The sequence below is a fragment of the Engystomops pustulosus genome, chromosome 9 (genome assembly GCF_040894005.1).
Source record: "Engystomops pustulosus chromosome 9, aEngPut4.maternal, whole genome shotgun sequence".
NCBI classification, from domain to species: Eukaryota; Metazoa; Chordata; class Amphibia; order Anura; family Leptodactylidae; genus Engystomops; species Engystomops pustulosus.
The window spans coordinates 59042774-59062682 of NC_092419.1; the positions used below are offsets into that span (position 1 = coordinate 59042774).

A 19909-nucleotide genomic window follows, 5' to 3' on the forward strand; every position below is an offset into this window, starting at 1 on the left:
CAAGTAGGTCCTGGAATAACCTAAATACGATGCAAACAGGGTAACAAGACCCTTAAAACATCTTGGACATGCAAGGATGTCAATAAAATTGATAGGAGAAGGCATAAATAGAGGGAACATATACAAACCACAAAGGCTGTGAGCACCTGCCCCAACATGTGTTTCTGTCGGGACTGTATTCATCAGCAATCAGGAAAAATCTTCTATGTGCCTCTAAGTTAGTTAGCCAGTCATGACTCACTGTAGTGATATCACATTTACATCAGGTTCCTCTTTAGTGCCGGAAAAAAACAGACATAACAGGTTTTCTAAAGAAAAAAACAACAAAAAAAACACAAAAGGCGATTTCATTTCTAAATATTGTGGTATACACTTGTCAGAACAAAGAAGAGAATTTACCTTGCAGACCTTGATATTATCTATTTCTTTATCTAAGGTTGATCCTTATGGAAACATTCTTCTCAGCACCCTTGACATGAGCAGTGAGCTAATGTCAGCTGAGATGGGAAGTAGCATTGGCGATTCCCGGAACTCCGTCCTGTCATATGACACCTCAGGGATCCAGTTCCGCAAACAGCTGACATCAAGAGGGGACAGTTTTGGCCACACTCCTCTGGACCGTCATGTTCCCCTAACAGCCACACGTGGACGTGCCAACTGCCGCCTTCGGCGACGTTCCTCTAAGTTAAAGCTTAAGATTCCAGACCTTACAGATGTCAGTACCATCGACAAATGGTCCAGAATAATTTTCCCCATCACTTTTGGATTTTTTAACTTGGTTTACTGGATGTACTATGTCAACTGAAGCATCTAAATTACCCTTCACCCTAAGCTGTGCACACCCTTCCTTCCACAGGACACAAGCTTCACCTAAGTCTCTCACCCCCTCTTGCTTCACAGTTTGCTGTTTGGCCCAGAGAAAGAAGCTAAAGTTGAAGCACGCAAAGAGGGGGGGATGAGAATTGCACTTTTTGTCACACATTTTTTTCACCAAATTTCTTATTTTTTTCTTTTGCCTGGAAATTTATTATAGCTGGGTACTGTGGGTCATTTTGGATGTTATAATGAAGAAACTTTTTTTCTTGAGACTAAGCTAATTAAGGTAACAGCAAAAAGTTCAGTACATGGTTAGAATGATATTCCAGTAATTGTTTCTCTCTTATGCAGTTTTAACTTAATTTTGCTGTATATTGTGAGGCTATAAAGGCACAGAAAAGTTTGTACATGCATGCAGACATCTCTGTAGAGAAGAATATCTCCAATTGCTAACTTGAGCTGCACCTGACTGCTCCTATTGAGCACTATGGCTAAATACATATTTAGGAATGGATTTGAGGAAATTGAGCCAAACACATTTCTCAAAGAAAGATAAATTGCAAAGTTAAAAGAAAAACCTAAATGGTTCCGGACTAGAGCACTGTCACATAATGGAATTATGAAGAAAAAAAATACTGCACTTTTTAACTTACTATTCACCCATTTGATAGAAGGTTCCTATTTAAAGAATTTAGAAAAGTATTAAATGTACAAGCCAATATTCAGTATGGTAAATGATCAATACTATTTCTTACTAAAAATCTAACTATATTTAAATCATAATTGGAAATCAATCTGATGGACCCAAGTGCCAAAAATTATGCCTGTTACGCAACAATTCTATCAACTTTCTGTGAGAACTCCCTGCCAAAAACATAAATGTTGTATTGTGTTGTGTGAATTATAAACAGAAAATTACCATATTCATGTTTAATTTGCACAGGGAAGCATAGGCCCACAAAACACATGCCTTTTTCAAATGATGGCTGTCACGTGAACTAAGAATATTGGCTGTTATTTTGGTTTCTTTGCTCCCTAATTTCTCTAGAATTCAACTAATAGTTAGGTACATTTGAATATACACTAAAATACATGTATTCACACACAAATGAAGTGCCAAGTGACTAATATACTGGGGGCCATTTATTAAATCTATGCCAGTAATGTGATGCAAAAAAGAAAAAAGTTGGATAAAAAGTGCAACAGATTTATTATTGTAAATATGTTTATTCTCTATTTTGCAATTGGTGCGCCTTTTACCTTTTAATTTAAAGGTGGGCATGGCTTCTCAGGGCACATGGCTTTGAAGAATGTGCCAGAAAACTGATGTCCCAAAGGCACACAGATATCATTGAGAGTAGCTGGAAGGTTTTGTACTGAACAGTATAGCAATGTGAAATTTGTATACATGCTATGACATATATTGGCCTATTTCTGTTTCTGCATTGCCCAGTTTAATAAATGACCCCCACTGGCTCAGGGACATGAGCAGTGCCAAAACTACAGAGGAAATAGAATTTTTATAAACAATATTAAAACTGTGAGGCTATCCCTCCACATAGCACTGTCTCAAGAAGTTACAATAAGGAGCCATGCCTAAAAAACTTGAATGTTAGTGATATATTATACTAGAGTATTTCATATGAATTGGTTTTTCATCGGTTTAGGGACGTAGAAGACGTATGAAGCTATGGGGTCTATGCATAAAGGTGAAACTAGATCTATTTTGGGGCAAACTAATTGTGCCATATCAAGAACAACAAATCTCATTTTCATATCTTTTGTGGAACTTCTTTTTTTTATGTGGGGCAAATATGCTGCTTTGAATTGTCTATGAAAAGCAAACAGAAAACCATCATCTTCATTTGTCAAATTTTTTTTGTCGCAAAACACGTTTGTCAACATGAAAAATATAATTTTATGTACTGTTCCTACTCCTGCAGACTTTCTGTATGGAAGCTTTTTGTTCTCGGTTTCCACAGTCTTATTTCAAGTTTTCTTCTGGTCTTAATATTTCACTATTAATTTAATATTATGCATGGCTCAAGTTGAACCATCCAATGAAGTGAACATGAGTTATAACCACTGTAAAGCATGTGTTTTTTTTAGAAAAGCTGGCAAAAGTGTATTAACTCACAGTGGTTTTGTAATTTCCAGTGGGCCACACTGATCTCACTCAAAGAGAGGTGATTCACATATTTCTATAGAAGACTGTAGAAGATATTCTTCAAAGAGCAAGACTATCCTGGTACTTCTATTAAATTCTACATGCTGCACTATAACAAAACTATGATTAATGCGACTTTCCAGTCACAGCTAATTTATTGAATTATGTGAAGGGAAAAGCATGACTCTAGGCTCTAGCAAAGTTATAGGTATACAATGAAAATGAGTCATGCTCCTCCCTTCAGGCCCTGCACCATGTATTATTCAATGAACAAGCTTTGACTGGAGTGTTGATTTAAATGCATTGAATTGCTTATACCATATCTATTTAATTTATGGTCCACATGAATAATTTCTTTTTTCCTGTTTTAATATATCCTGTTCAAGTCTATTGGCCTATTCTCATGTTGTTTTATTTAGACATCTTAAATATCTACCTATTGTACATTCTATGATATCCACAGATACAGTTAATGTTATTGGATGTTCCCAAGAGTTAAAAGAGTCTTGTGTGAGGGCAAAGGTTTGATTTTTTTTTGTTATGTTATGTTATTGAAGGTTAAAGAATCCATTTATAATGACTAGTATAATGGAATTTGTTGTGAAGTTTTCTTTTACAGTTGACAAGTTGGATTTGCATATTAAAATACAGTTCTTGGCGCTTTCATTCTTATTGAGACTTAACTCATCTGGACATATCTGTAATCATATTCAGTTGTCTGTGTTCAGACTGTAACACATGGAGTCTGTGTGGTTCTACTGAATTGTTCCTGAAGGTACTGTAAGTTTATTTAATTAGAACTATGGAGATGTTACATCTAGAATTTGGACAGTTGAATATGAGTACGAACAAAATGAGGCCTCAAATATACAATTCTACAGTAAAATGTATTTACTACCGCCTTTTGGTTAAGTAACCTCATATACAGTGTATGTAACATACACATTTCTTAACTTTTGATAACTATTTATTTTATATCTGCAAATAATAAATGACAATAAGGTATACTATGTAGTATCACAAGACCCACCATTACAAAACGATCAAAGCACTATATATTGTTATTTACATAGTTCAATGAAAAAAAAAAATGTTGACGTTTTTGTGGCTTCTTATTTAAGATCTTGGCACAAATATTTTTCTAAAATGGAGAGTCATAACTCAAAAGTCCATATCTATCAATGTTTATCAGCAGAAAAATTATTTGTTGTGATGATAGAATTTGTTTATTAGAATTGCATAGGTTTAAAAAACCTACAACGCATATCTAAATGAAAAGGATAACCAGAAATAAACATTCTAAAACAAGGCCAACACTACATTATTCCTAAAATTTTAACCTCTATGTCTGATGTGCACAAAAACTATCAATATATGTCTACCGTAAATTGTTTCCTCTACATTAAAGTACTTCTACCATTGGATTTTCTGATGGTAGACTAGTCCTCAGTAATCCTTCTTTTCAGAACTACTTTTATTATAACCCTGTACACCAGGTAAGTCCTTTAACATTTGAACGGTTTACCATATGTTAATAAACTTTTTATCTCATACAGAGGCATTTAGTGGTATATATCTCAGACATGTGTTCGGCTGATAAACACATGTTGCAAACAGCCCCAACAAACATTATGCCTATACTTAATGTTCATAAATTGTCTTACAATAAGTAAAAGTACAAAAGCTTTTACAAAAGGTGATTCAGATTAATGTACAATAATAAAAGAAACCATTACCATATTTATTCATATTTCAATATTTTCTAACCATCTGCTAGTATCCGGACATTTGGCTTCAGCAATAAAGTCCCCATATTGAGAGACATAAGTGTCTACAGTGGTCATATTTCAAGATCTTATACATGAGGGAGAAACTACAGGAGAAACAAGCCTCAGAAAAAAAACTGCAGGAGAACAATCAGGTCATATTTTTTTGCTAGTCATACTCCTTTTCAAACATTTTACCTGGCTAGAAAACCCCTTTATTTTACAGTATTTTGTCTACCAATCTGTAAGCAAAATTTATTTACTGGGCTATTGTAGGCTGAATAAAGATGCAGGTAAATAGGATATCTCTATTCTTTGTCAGACCTTGAATTCCCATGTAATTTCCACCGAAATAAATTAAATTAGAACGACTATAAAAAAATCAATATGCCACCTAAGACATTTTTATGTTTACTGTATAATACTTGTATATATATATATTGCTTAAAGGTGAGAGTCAGATTCACTATACTGACCTCTTTCATATATAAAGACGGGGAGACTTTGTACATTAGAATATTAGTAGTGCATTTTTACAGGGATTTATTTTATATTATATCACAATTAAATTCCTAGGATAGGTGGTAAAACATTTTTTCAATGTTGGTAATGTTGTGCCCCATCCATTGAAAACTGTTACAATGTTTAATTACTAATGACCAAATGATATGTCTAGAATGCCCTACCAAATGGCCCATGATCTACCTTTGACATAAGCATGCCACTGAATATGAACCTAATTTATAATTGCATAATGGATGTTTATGGCAATTCTATAGTCTCACTTGCTTTCCAGATATTTAGAAATATTTTAAAGCAACATGAGAATTAACAGCATGGTATTAGTTCAATGCATACATACATCCAGTAAGTTGTTGTGCTCCTCCCGGCAGTGTCTGCATTTTATTATTGGAGTTCTGCAACTAAAAAGAACAAACTACTATCACATTAAAAAGTATGTACCAGTATGCATGTATATATAGAGAAAGCATATTGAAATAATTAAGTTCCCTAGAAGAAAACACATTCTTCATTTAGGGCTAAAAATTGATATCAAAATAGCTCTTTGGTATTAAAATGGAGGAGTTTCAACAGATGGCACCCACACATCCGTCCTTAGCGGATATTACACAGAGCAAGGAAGTAGACCACTCAATTTCCAATTACTGGAACTTTTCTACATGAAAGCATAGTTGAGAAGTGTTCTCAATCAGTATAAAATATCTTACCTGCTACTATTGAAATCATAGCTGTACACCTATTATGTAATAGTTAGTTAAGTTATAGGACAGTTTGACAGGAAGCCAGGATAAGAGATACATGAGATGAGTAAACTAACTGGGGGGAATTCATTAAGAATGGAATTTAGAAAAGCTGCATAAAAACTGCATAAAAACCGGATAGGAACTTGCAGAGTTTTTTACTGTAGTCTTCACCTGCCCCACTCCCAAAGTGGTGTGTGGGTAGGAAAAGCCGGAAACTGGTAGGGATGGGGAGATTCATGAGGTTTCATCTGCAGTTTTCTGAATCCTCCCCACTGTGGCTAGTAAAATGTTAACTATTGTCAATATTATTTAGTTGACAATTAAACTAATACTAAATACCTTACATAGGATCTGACATCTTTTTTCCATGTGTCTACTTATTAATGGGGTTTGTTACATAAAGTACAAGTTCAGTTTTCCAAATCAAAAACAGCACCTGAATTGTGGCAGCACCCATATTAATGTAATGTCTTAATTAAGGTCTAGCGTTGACAGGTTTAATTTGATATATATTTTAAGTAAATTATATGTAGGAATGTAGAAAACTTACATGTAAGACAGAACCAAGAATGGAGCATAAAGAGATAAAATATAATGGGAAATATGTAGATATTCTTTGAAATGATGATTATAATACTAAAGGACTGTTTCAAAAAATGTAATACAGACACGTTTAGGTGCCTGTTTTAAGTCCTGCAATAACCACAGGTCTAATAACCTAGACTTAGCTTAAAAAAATGCTGTCTGTCTAGATAATTTGACCCATAATTTGGCCAATACAGTACTTGTGTCTGAAATGGATCTGTATAATTCATCTTTGATTACAGTTGGAGATGGTAAATACAGTTATTATTGCTTGAAGGCATAATTGCCATTTGATTTAATTTTTAATGTCGTGCGTGGGAAAGTGTTGTGAACATTTTTTTTAATATACTTCATTAACCCCTTTCTGACTGATGGTGATTGGTGCCTGAATGTTCAGGTAAATTTTTGACGTTCTGCTATCACTTTTTTTAAATGACGATATTTTTCATTACATATGAGACTTTAACCTAATAGGATAGTTTTATTAATTACATTTGTTTTTTCTTTATAAAATTTGCCAATAACTGACTACAAATGTTTTTTGTCATTTTTAATAGGTAGTAAAACTGAATAAACTTTTACCAAAATATGTTATAAATATGTACAGCATCATTCTACAGCCCTTTCCCGGGTTTAGCTACAGATGCAGATGGTGCATGTACTTCTGCAAAGTAAAAGTGAAAGTCTTTCCTGCAGCTACTTCTACATTCTGCTGTAACCTGACAGGCCTTGAACAGGAACCTTTGAACCTAGAAACAGCCTAGAAATTCTGGTGTCATACTAAACAGGAGAGTCTCCCATTTAATATAAGTATTGAGTATGAATGCTTAACACAACAGGAGTTCTGTTGTGTTTCTCGGTGCTAGGGTTCAGGAGATAAAACTGTTTAAAGATGGCCAATTTCATGATGTTAATTAAGGGGCATGTGCAAATAGTATTTATATAGCCATATGGCAGTTGAGAAGGGGTTAAGAAATTCCGTGTAGTTCGCAATAAAACGGGCTGCAAAATGCCCATTTTTATGGTTTTATTGGTCAAGGTCAGTCTTTCTTCCAGATTGAAGACAGGACTCTTTGTCCTCTCTGTTTGTTTACACAGCTCTGAGCAGTGAGTATTAACCAGTTTTGTTCTGTCCCTGGCTGTAGTATGCTATGACCATGATTTTCAAACCTAAAGCGGAAAGTGAAGGGTTAATCTTTACTGCTCAGAGATTGTAGACAAACGCAGGTCATCGATGTAATCTCATAGTTAGCTACTGGAAACTAATGTAGAATATGGGTCTCTACAAAAAAGAACATTGCCTGTTTCTTTACAAAGTAAGCTAAATTTTATTATGAAGTTTATTACAAAAACAACACTGAAAGGAAGCCTGAAATATGGGATTGCCCACCACTATTAACACAGAACTGCTTCATAAGACCGTTTTACGTTTGTACTTTTTCATTTACTATTAAAGTTTAATTGAAAAGTATATAAACTTTTGCCCAAAGGTAATCAATTCTCTATTTTACTCTAATTGGCTTTCTGCAGGTGTTTAGCTGCTAGCAAATGTTTTAATTTGTCCCCCAGGCTAATCTCCATTAGCCATGCTTCCTGGTAACCATGGGAATCCATAAAGGACAGCTGGAAACAAGAAAAGGCTTTTTTGGAGGGGCCGTAGGAGACGAGCACAAGAAAATAGGATCTTGAGCTATGTCACATGCATGAGATTCATCACATGCTTCAGGTTGTCCAGTTACAAACATGCTATCCTGATTCATGTGAAAGGCCTTAGTGCTCTTGCACAGGACCTTGAGTGATGTCACAAGCTTGTGACTCATCACATTCTTTAGCTTGTCATATTACAAACATGCTGTCCTGATTTATATGAAAGCCCTCAGTGCCCTTAGCTGATGTCACAACCAGGAAGTGCCCAGGAATGTTAGAATTTCCAGGCTGTATTTAAGGTAAGACTGGGTAAACTATATTTTGTCAGTAACTTTACAGCAATCTTTGGATGATTTGCCCTACATTTACAATATTTAAATGCCACCAAAAACATGGTTGGCACTAACCTGAAAAGTAAAAGACAATAACCAATGCATTATGTCCCACGTCACAAACAGATTTAGCCAGACATAATTTGACCAATTAACATAGCCGTGGCAGAGAATATTAACTTACATGTTTGTTTGCCTTTTGTATAAAATAACACAGCACAAAAAGTTATCACAGCACTGTAAGTGGTGTTAAAAACTGCTACATACATTCATACACAATATATTGTGTTAAGTTCTTTCATGAGTAGCTGATGTTTTGGGAATGGACAAAATAAACACAAAAATGCTGTTATTTTCTGCCCTATTTAGTACAGATCCAAATAACATTAGCAGTTATAAACAGATCTTTTAAAGGGAACCTGTCAGCAGCAGTAAGCAAATGAAACCTGGTCTACTACCTTCTACATCTTATAAACTTCAGTTCCTTCACTCTTATGTGTCTTTGTGTTGCTGGATTATCTTATAAATCAAGTTGTATTCTCTCATCCTCAGCATAAAGATGATGCAACAATGCCAAGACCCAACAGGGTGTTGGATTGTATACTTATAAGATGCAGGATAAGATAGTAAATAAGGGACCAAAATTCAACATGTCATTAACACTTTTAATGGTACTAGCATTAGTAGTGATTTAAACTTGAAAAGTATTAATGGATGAAAGGCAAATAAGAATGAGATTACAACCGCTTTATAGAAAACCACAAGAATTCACTAACAGTGATAGTTAATAAAGATATAGTTTATAAATTATTTATTTTAACAACAGCACACAGGAAACAAAGATAAGAATCCTGCATTAATGCAATACATTAATTAACAAGGTAACATAGGAATTTTCTGGGTAAAAAAGGCCCAAAAATAAAGGAAGAAAAGGGAAAACAACAAAAGCAATCATATTGTTATTATCTATATTGCGAAATCCTATTTACTGGATATCAATTAATTCTGTATACTCATGCCACCATATGTCTTTTGTCTACAGTTGTTTAGAACAAAAGTTTTAATATATGAATGAAAGAGCATACCATATTTTTTGGAATGTAAGACACACTTTTTAGCAAGAAAATCTCTTGCTAAAATATGCCTGTATCTTATAGTCCAAAGATCAGGAGGATACAGCACTGCCAGACTCTCTTGACCGCTTTAATGGATATCGGGTGAAGTGCTGGTGAAGCATTTCAACCAACAGTTAGATAGCAGAGTCTCTACACTGCTCTCCCTCTCCTTGTCATCCTGACAAGTGTTTCTGCAGGACATTGAGTGATTTAAGAAGCATGTGACTGATCATGCTTGCTGCATCACTGCAAGGTCTCCCATGCTGCCAGCTGGGACCAGAGAAGAAGACTTTTGAGAGTGTGTGTGTGTATGGCAGTGCAAGGTCTGTTGCTGTGTGTGGGGTGGATTCAAAAAGTAAACACAATGGGGCAGATTTACTTACCCGGTCCATTCGCGATCCAGCGGCACGTTCTCTGCGGTGGATTCGGGTCCGGACGGGATTCATTAAGGCAGTTCCTCCGACGTCCACCAGGTGGCGCTGCTGCGCTGAAGAGCATCGGAACGCACTCAAGTTCACCGGCTTATTCCTAGTGAAGGTAAGTGCAAGCTCCGTAACACTTTTTTTAATAAATGCGGTGGTTTTTCCGAATCTGTCGGGTTTTCGTTCGGCCACGCCCGTCGCGTGCATGCCAGCGCTGATGCGCCACAATCTGATCACGTGCGCCAAAATCACGGGGGAAGTCGGGGGAAATCGGCGCAAATCGGAAATATTTGGGTAACATGCCAGGAAACCGCGAATCGGGAGCTTAGTAAATGACCCCCAATGTTTTTACTTTATAGTACCTATAGCTGCAAAACATTCATTAGAAGAAGACTGAAGAAATCAGGTGATACCTTTTTGAGGCTGAGTATATTTGAGTATATACTCAGTCAGCCTCAAAAAGGTATTGCAGGATTTCTTCACTCTTCCTCTTCTCTCCATGGCTAACACAGTACTACATTCATTAGAGCAGCTTCATTTAGCAAGAATTGGACATATAAATTACTAGTAAAATATTTAGCTCCAAAACAATACATTACATTTCTGAAAATTGATATTATATGTGCATTCTAGAAATTTTTTTAAGGAAAGCTTAAACATTTAGACCTTATTTATCTGTGACTATACATTGTGTGATCCAGGGAGATACTGGGGCTTGTTTACTAAGGGTCCTGCGGCCGTATTTCCACTGGGACAGGTATTTAGCAGCCAATTGTGTCGCATGCGATCGGATTTAGTCTCAATCGCGTCGGCTTTCATGCGACAGAAATCGGGGGGGCGTGCCATCGGACGATCCAACGGATTCGGACAAACCGCGGGATTTAACTTCAAAATTGTGTCGCAAGCCATGCACTTACATATACCTGGAGGAAGATGGTAAACTCCTGATCAGGGAAGCGACACATTCAGAAAATCAGGCGCACAATCTTATTGAATTGCGGCACAGTGCATTGTCGTCGGACAATGCACTTTCGGGATCTCCTCCGGACAAGGTAAATAAATGTGCCCCACTGAGTTGTACCAAATACAGTGCATTGTAGCAATGAACAGTTGATAGGTAGACTGGACTAGACTACTATTCAAAACTTGATAAGTAAGGTATTGAATGAATGACATAAAAAAAACATGTATTAATTTGCCTTAATAAAGTTAAAAAAAATGACATCACAAAACTATATATTTTTTGCAATATAAACAATATTCTAATATGATATAGTAAAAGTAGAAACATTTTGAGAGATTACTGAGCTTGACCCCTTATTCTGTGCACATCTATGGTAATAGCAGATACAAGGAAATGTTGTTGCAGTGTCTAACCCCAGGCTGGAATCTAATCCCGTAAAAGTAACGTGAGCAAATGAAAAAAACAAAAAAAACTAAATAAAAGTTGCTATGCATTTTTGGCCTAATGAAGATGCCAATTCGGCGTCGAAACGTGTTGCCCTACTTACCTTATCGATAAAACTCTAACTTTACCTATCTGGATGTAGCATGTCTGCATATTCACCCCATTTTTTCCGTTTGTTCATATTCTAATATGATGTCACACAATTTCACTACTTTTTATGCCCTTTCTTGAAAGGAAGCTTCTTCTGACTTTAGTAGTAGTGAAATTTCAACTGATCACTTTTTTGAAATAGGGACAACCAACCTACTGGACTCTTAAACTACTCTGCAAATGCCTGATATCTGAACATTTCACACAACTTTAATAATATGACTACGGTGGGTTTTTAATCTAAGATGTTTAATTGTGCTCAACAATTGCGTTTTATTAAAAACCTATCCTCAGAAATGTACCTAATAAACCACTGGCAGTATGTTCTCAAGCAGGTTCACACCTTCCAAATCATGTTTCTTTCATGGCCCAGCGTGATGGTATTACACAGAAAATCAACTTTGAAGTGAGATGTACATTCCTTGTAAAATGTCACAGAAGCAGAAACTTAATCATTGAAAGTAACTCTCTCCCAAGGATTGTCCTTTTTAGCTGGCGACGGGTTTCAATAGCCCATTGTTAACACATGCGTTAATGTCGTGGTTAACGCATGCGTTTTGTAAACGCAGGTGTTAACAGCTGTTAAATTAGGCAAATCTCCCTTCAGCTGTAGCAATGCGTTTTTAAACGCATGCGGTAAACGCGACGTGTGACCGCACCCTTAAAGCTTTATTTCACATTACCTGTCTACCTGCCAGTAGCATGTGGTGAGTCTGTGGTCGAAAGGGGGAAGCTGCAGCAGCCTGTGTACCTGTCTCATACTTCTCTCCAGCTTTGAGCAGGCAGGGGGAGGAGGGGGATGGTGCGGAGTAGAGGAAGAATGCATGAGGAGACTGAAACGCAGGCTCACAGGCTACTAAAAAATGAATAGAATACTGAAATGATTCAGAATGCTGACAAACTCATTTTTAAAATCAACATAGCATAGGCTATTGGAACCTGTTGCCAGCTAAAAACAACAAGCTCCCCCAACTCCCTTTGCTGTAATTGACATCTCAGTGACCAAAGTAATCACTTAGCAGCTTTTCTGAAGCCTAGTGTATGATGGGACAGTTTAAGCTGTGTAAGATTTTGACATTATATTGCAAAAAGCAGTGACTTAGTTTTTTCTGCCTTGCAATCCCTAAAAGGGGAATCTGTGACATTTTTCACAAATACAGATAGAAACAGGTCCCCATAGAGCCCTATTAACTAAATTTCAGCTAAAAATGGCTTCTTTCACATCCCCATAAAATCAACTTTGTTATATTTCCCCAGGAGTTGAGGGGGACATGTCCTGCTCATCCCCATACCACAAGCTGTCACCTATCAGCCATTCAGGTCCTTTGGCCACTAATGTACCATCCTGTGAGGACATATCAGATATGTCCTGGGGAGGGAAAGTGGACATATGGACATCTATGGTTTGATTTCTTTACCAGTGTGAACTGGATAGCTTGCTACCAACATATTTCAGTAGCATCTTTAGAAATACATACTATTCATTTGCTGTAGATCATGGTGTGGGTGTCATCTAAGGTCCTTTACCCACTAACATTTTCAAAATCTATCCCTATCCATTAATTAGAAATTCATGTCAAATCCTATTTTCTAAAGTGGGAAAACTCCATCAAAGTTCAGGATAATATATAAAACTCAAATGTATGTTTACATGGAGGCTTTTGGATCAGATTTTGAGGCAGAAAACCTCTTAAAAATCCAACCCCCATTTTGTGAACACAAAATTGCCCCAACCATTTTGAGCTCTGGACACAGGTAAGCCAAAATGTGGTTTGAGATCTGATTGTTGATATTTTTATCCATTTGCAGGAGAACAACAAAGCCTGCCTTTACCCAACATTGAAATCAATGGGAGTTAGATTTTAGGAAAAGTACAACTTGTGAATGGGGTTCAAAGCTGACCATAGTAATTTGGTTTACCAATCCTTTGAGATCACATACACTGAAACACATTTATAAAATATCATCTTCATATTTATCATGGGCCACTGCATGTGCATTGGTAGATAAAAAAATAGCCCCTAATTACAATGGAGTCTCATAGCCTGCCACCATTCTTCAACAATTCATAATTCCCTACATATTAAGTGCGTTGCAACACTTTCTGATGTTCAAATTGACTTTTTGCTAATATGACCATATTTTATTAAAGGGTAAAGACAATTACCGTAATACAAAAACAAAATATGCTAAACAACATTATTTTGATGGATTGAAAATGTATATTTTCTTGAGCACCAAAAAGTATAGTTCATTTCCCTTTGTGGATGCAAGCGATATGTTTTCCTTCTACACAATACTGCAATACTTTTTTACTGATGTACTTGATATTACTACAGTATTAAACACCTGCAGTGGGTGCTAACATTGAAGCACTGTTAGGCCACATTCACAGGTTACATTTCAATTGCTTTTTAAAATGCAATTCAAACTGAATAGGGAGGGGCTTGTCCCAATGCTTTTCCACTAAAATGCAAAACTCATGTTGCTTATTATCAATTGCTATCAATGTCTTGTAGTGAAAAGACATGTGTCATTTGGCCAAGCCCCTTTCAGTTGTGTTGAGTAAGCAAGTGAAACACAGTGGGGCTCATTTACTAAGGGTGAAACTGTGCATGTTTTTTCAAGGCTAAAAGGGCTTGCACAGGTACTTAAGACGTGTCTGCACTTCGATTGTGTCGAACGTAATCCTTTTTTGGCTGAGCTGCGCTGGCTTCCATGCAACACAAATCAGGGGAAGTGCCGTCTGACGGTCCAACTGATTCGGACCGAACACCGTATTTAAATTTCAAATTGTGTCACACGCCCTATGTTAAAGGTGTACCACAAAAAAGATGGTGAACTCTGTTGGACCTGTGCAGGGAAGTGACACATTCATGATTTTTGGCGCACGATCTTAGAGAACCTCCGTGAGTAGCAATATAGACGGACAATGCACTTTTAGTGAACTGGAGTGACCTTGTAAGTAAATGTGCCCCAATGTGTGAACTTGGGCTTAGAGCCAACAAACCTGTGCTGGCTTTCTATACTTATTAATAAAATGAGAGGATAGAGTAAAATCTGGAGTGCGTCCATCCTCCAGAATAATATGCCTTTCCGGTTTTAAAATGCTCATCTTGGGACTGTAGAACTGTTTGTAAGTATGCTGGTAGATAAAATCCGCTTGTTATCATAGAATATGAATAGTAACGTACATGCTAGGTAGTCAATTTAAAAATTTGAAACCAGGAGACCAACTTCATGAACTAATTTACTAAGAGAAATGTGACATGTTACTTCCTCTAATGAACAGAATCATATTCTTTTAAACTATGATTTAATGTGCCAGAAAAAAAATGATTGTTGCAATGAATATGTGCATGCTAAATGCAAGCAAGCCACTGTTTTATTTCTTCTAAATAAAATCTCTTACTTTTTGAGAGCCATCCCATATACTGCACTGCAATAATTTTCATCAACTGCCTTTTGAACAAGCATCCAGCAGTTACTCCCCGCATTGAAAAAAAAAAGCTACAAATACTGTTTTAACATAAAATGAACTTTAAAAAAATCACACTGGAGAAAAGCCGAAGAAAACTTTAAAATAGTCTACAGTTTTTGTACAAAATGTCTTAAATATGAAAAAAAAACGATAAAAAAATTTTTAAAAGAAAATTAACAAAAAAATAATTTTCATGCCAATGCCAACTTGGAGTTATTGGGGACACATTTTATTTCTCACTGTGTTTTTCGGTTTTAATTCCTAAATGTCATGTTCATTTGAAGATGAAAGGCTGGGATTTGTATTTAAGGCATGGGTAAGGGGTGGGGGGATTAAGCTGGTGTCTGTTTTCTTTTTCTTTTGTTTTCATATTATTTTTCCGCTGTATGTTAGATATTAATGTATTTGCAAAGTGTAAATTGGTTCTAAATGTTTTTATTTACTTATTTTTGGGTGGGAGGGGGTTTGGGGCAATTTGTGTTATTTTCCCTAAACATTAAAATAAAAAAAAGAATTTAAGAAATAAAAGACCATGCATTTTCTCTTTGACTTTGTTTTTCATATATGCACTAAAAATCTGTATCAATTTAATGCTGTCTAAATGTTATGAATAATGACAGTCAACTTTGTATACAATGTGTGGATAATTTATTCTTACCGTCACCAGATTGAAGAATAAGAATGATTCCTTAAGAAAACCATTAAAAATGTTGCACAGTTTTTGTCTACAGCTGTATATGTAGAAGTACTTTTTAGACAAACATTTGTGGTCAACTTTATTTTCCCTCTTAAATATAAGAAACACTGTGTAACCAATCTCCAAAACTAACTAGGACATATTACTCACCACTTACTACATTATTTCGTTTGATAGAAAAAAAACACGGGACAGCAAAATAACAAAATAAAAACTTGAAAAAAATGTAGGATATAAACTTGAAAATAATGCCATAAAACATTAAATAGCACCTTTTATTCAGTCAGGAACAAAGAGCAAAATCAGACTGACTTAAAGAAAATAGACGCTCCTTTTCCTACTTTGTCAATACTCACATATTTTCAATAAGCCTATCAAAGGTGGCTTTGCTATTAAGAAAGACAGTTTTGTTACTTGCAAATGTTCAAAATTTGAAAGACAAAAAGATGTCTAAGGGTGCACAATAGTATTATGATTCCGTTGTGAAACGGGGTTGTATGTAAACGCATGCAATCAGCATCTGGTGTCTTGCATTTAGACAATAAAAGACACCCGGTGCTGATTGCCGGACTCATGCTTTTGTGGCTGTGGCCCCCCCCTGTGCATTTTGATTCAGTTTCAAAACTCTATTGTTTGACAGCACCCTAAGGGAGTGTCAACATGTTAGCACTTTGACTTTGTTTACACACGGAATCAAAGAGCATGGGGGTGTGCCATAGCCAAACGCATATGCTTTCTATGCAAATGTATGCGATCAGCAACCAGCAACCCGGTGTCTTGTCATAGTATCATCATAGTTTATACGGTTGAAAATAGACACATGTCCATCAAGTTCAACCAAGGAAGGGAAGGGATTGTATGAGGAAGGGATTTAGGGGAAACAAGACACCGGCGCTTGTTATCAATCGCATTTGTTAGCATAAAAATGCATATGCGATCGGTTGGCAATACATGCACCTGGTGGCATGTATTGTCTAAATGCAAGACAACAGGTGCTGGTTACCAAACGCATATGCGATAGGCCATGGCATGCCCCTGTGTGCTTTGATTAAGTTTCTAAATGGAATGAAAGTGCTAACGTATGACCACATTCTTAGCAGGACAGAAAATGTATTATCATCAAGCAGGAGATGCCAATGGGTAACACATTCTGGCCCACATTTATTAAAGCCCCTGCAGCAGTTTTTGTCTGACTTTTCACTTTTGTGCACCAGATTCATGAAGAAAATTCGCCAGAATCAGGGCTGGTGCCAGCACTGGACATACCTGGGCAAAAGCCGGGTCCCATAGCAACTGGCAGGGCCCACATAAGGTTGTACATATGGAATCCATGGGGATGAGGGGGGCTTTATTTAATGAATCCATAGGGGTGAGGGGGCTTTATGTAAAACGACCATGAGCTATTTGGCATGATAAACTAGGGAATTTTAAGGAACAGGAAACTGTTTTTGTTTGTCGGAATGTTTAATGCCGCCATGGTGGCCAACTGAGGCTCTTTCACCCAGGGGCCTACTAAAACCAGCCGTTGCCACAATGCATGAATCTGGCACACCCTGCACACTCCACAGGTAAACTGCACCTAGTGCAGTTTGCAGTGTTTTTATATAAATGTCTCCCCTGTGTTTTTTGCCATAACCAACCACAGAAACAGATTATAGCTTCTTAATAGTAGTATTCATAGGGTCTTCCCTTAAACCTCTGTAAACGTCTGTATTCACACAGGTGACACTACAATAGATAGGTCAAAAAATAAATGTATTTAAAGCATTAATTCATGTATGCAGCAATAGGCAGCAATGCACAAGTAGTGATAAATCACAACTTCACCCTTGAATAGGGCAATAATCAGGTACACATAATCTTTATTTCTTTGGATCATTGCCATAAAAGTTCTTTAACACATACCATAACCATAACCATAACATACCAATCTGGCGCATGGTCTAACTGAGCACTGGAAAGTGACACTACTGAAATACCTGTGAAAGCAGTTTGCACATAAAAGAATGCGCAAAGTCCAACAGAAAACTGGCACACAGCCCTTGGTAAATGTGCCCCATTCTGTGTTACCTGCAGATTTACTGCATAGCATTACATGGCTTGAAAAATATGCAGTGTAATACAGTTGCATTGCATTGTATAGGATCAGGGATGTACCAAGCCTTTCTGCTGCCTGAGACAAGCCATAGAGCGACGCCCCCCCCCCCATATAAGTAATATAGCGTGCTGCCATGTAGTATAAAATGCATACAGCGTGCTGCCATGTAGTATTAAATGCATACAGCGTACCACCATGTAGTGTAAAATGCATACAGCGTACCACCATGTAGTGTAAAATGCATACAGCGTGTCGCCATATAGTGTAAAATGCATACAGCGTGTCGCCATATAGTATTAAATGCATAAATCGTGCTGCCATGTAGCATAAAACTAAAATTGACATGGCGCAGCAGCCCTGATAAATATCACCAATACTGCATAAAAATATATATTCACAAACATACAGTATATACAACATCTACACACATTCTGAGTATACATACAGCAAATACACATATATAAACAGTATATAGAGCAAATATACACACACACATCTATACACACATACATACATACATACATACACACAATTCTAAACATACATATACAAACATCTATACATACATACACTCACCGGCCACTTTATTAGGTACACCATGCTAGTAACGGGTTGGACCCCCTTTTGCCTTCAGAGCTGCCTCAATTCTTCGTGGCATAGATTCAACAAGGTGCTGGAAGCATTCCTCAGAGATTTTGGTCCATATTGACATGATGGCATCACACAGTTGCCGCAGATTTGTCGGCTGCACATCCATGATGCGAATCTCCCGTTCCACCACATCCCAAAGATGCTCTATTGGATTGAGATCTGGTGACTGTGGAGGCCATTTGAATACAGTGAACTCATTGTCATGTTCAAGAAACCAGTCTGAGATGATTCCAGCTTTATCCTGCTGAAAGTAGCCATTAGATGTTGGGTACATTGTGGTCATAAAGGGATGGACATGGTCAGCAACAATACTCAGGTAGGCTGTGGCGTTGCAACGATGCTCAATTGGTACCAAGGGGCCCAAAGAGTGCCAAGAAAATATTCCCCACACCATGACACCACCACCACCAGCCTGAACCGTTGATACAAGGCAGGATGGATCCATGCTTTCATGACCCTACCATCCGAATGTCGCAGCAGAAATCGAGACTCATCAGACCAGGCAACGTTTTTCCAATCTTCTACTGTCCAATTTCGATGAGCTTGTGCAAATTGTAGCCTCAGTTTCCTGTTCTTAGCTGAAAGGAGTGGCACCCGGTGTGGTCTTCTGCTGCTGTAGCCCATCTGCCTCAAAGTTCGACGTACTGTGCATTCAGAGATGCTCTTCTGCCTACCTTGGTTGTAACGGGTGGCGATTTGAGTCACTGTTGCCTTTCTATCAGCTCGAACCAGTCTGTCTATTCTCCTCTGACCTCTCGCATCAACAAGGCATTTCCGCCCACAGAATTGCCGCTCACTGGATGTTTTTTCTTTTTCGGACCATTCTCTTTAAACCCTAGAGATGGTTGTGCGTGAAAATCCCAGTAGATCAGCAGTTTCTGAAATACTCAGACCAGCCCTTCTGGCACCAACAACCATGCCACGTTCAAAGGCACTCAAATCACCTTTCTTCCCCATACTGATGCTCAGTTTGAACTACAGGAGATTGTCTTGACCATGTCTACATGCCTAAATGCACTGAGTTGCCGCCATGTGATTGGCTGATTAGAAATTTAAGTGTTAACGAGCAGTTGGACAGGTGTACCTAATAAAGTGGCCGGTGAGTGTATGGTTTCTTGAACATGACAATGAGTTCACTGTACTCAAATGGCCTCCACAGTCACTAGATCTCAATCCAATAGAGCATCTTTGGGATGTGGTGGAACGGGAGAGTCGCATCATGGATGTGCAGCCGACAAATCTGCGACAACTGTGTGATGCCATCATGTCAATATGGACCAAAATCTCTGAGGAATGCTTCCAGCACCTT

The 19909-nt window shown here is 37.3% G+C and overlaps 1 protein-coding gene across 3 annotated transcripts in view; it reads left to right on the forward strand.

The window, feature by feature from the left end:
• Positions 1-15260, forward strand: part of LOC140076600 (gamma-aminobutyric acid receptor subunit beta-4) — a 298936-nt gene extending 283676 nt beyond the window's left edge. For all 3 annotated transcript variants that reach the window (XM_072123197.1, XM_072123198.1, XM_072123199.1), the window contains one exon: positions 437-15260. In XM_072123197.1, the coding sequence (XP_071979298.1) occupies positions 437-805 (369 nt within the window). In that variant the 3' untranslated portion in view covers positions 806-15260. The remainder of the gene's footprint in view (positions 1-436) is intronic.
• The last annotated feature ends 4649 nt before the right edge of the window (positions 15261-19909 follow it).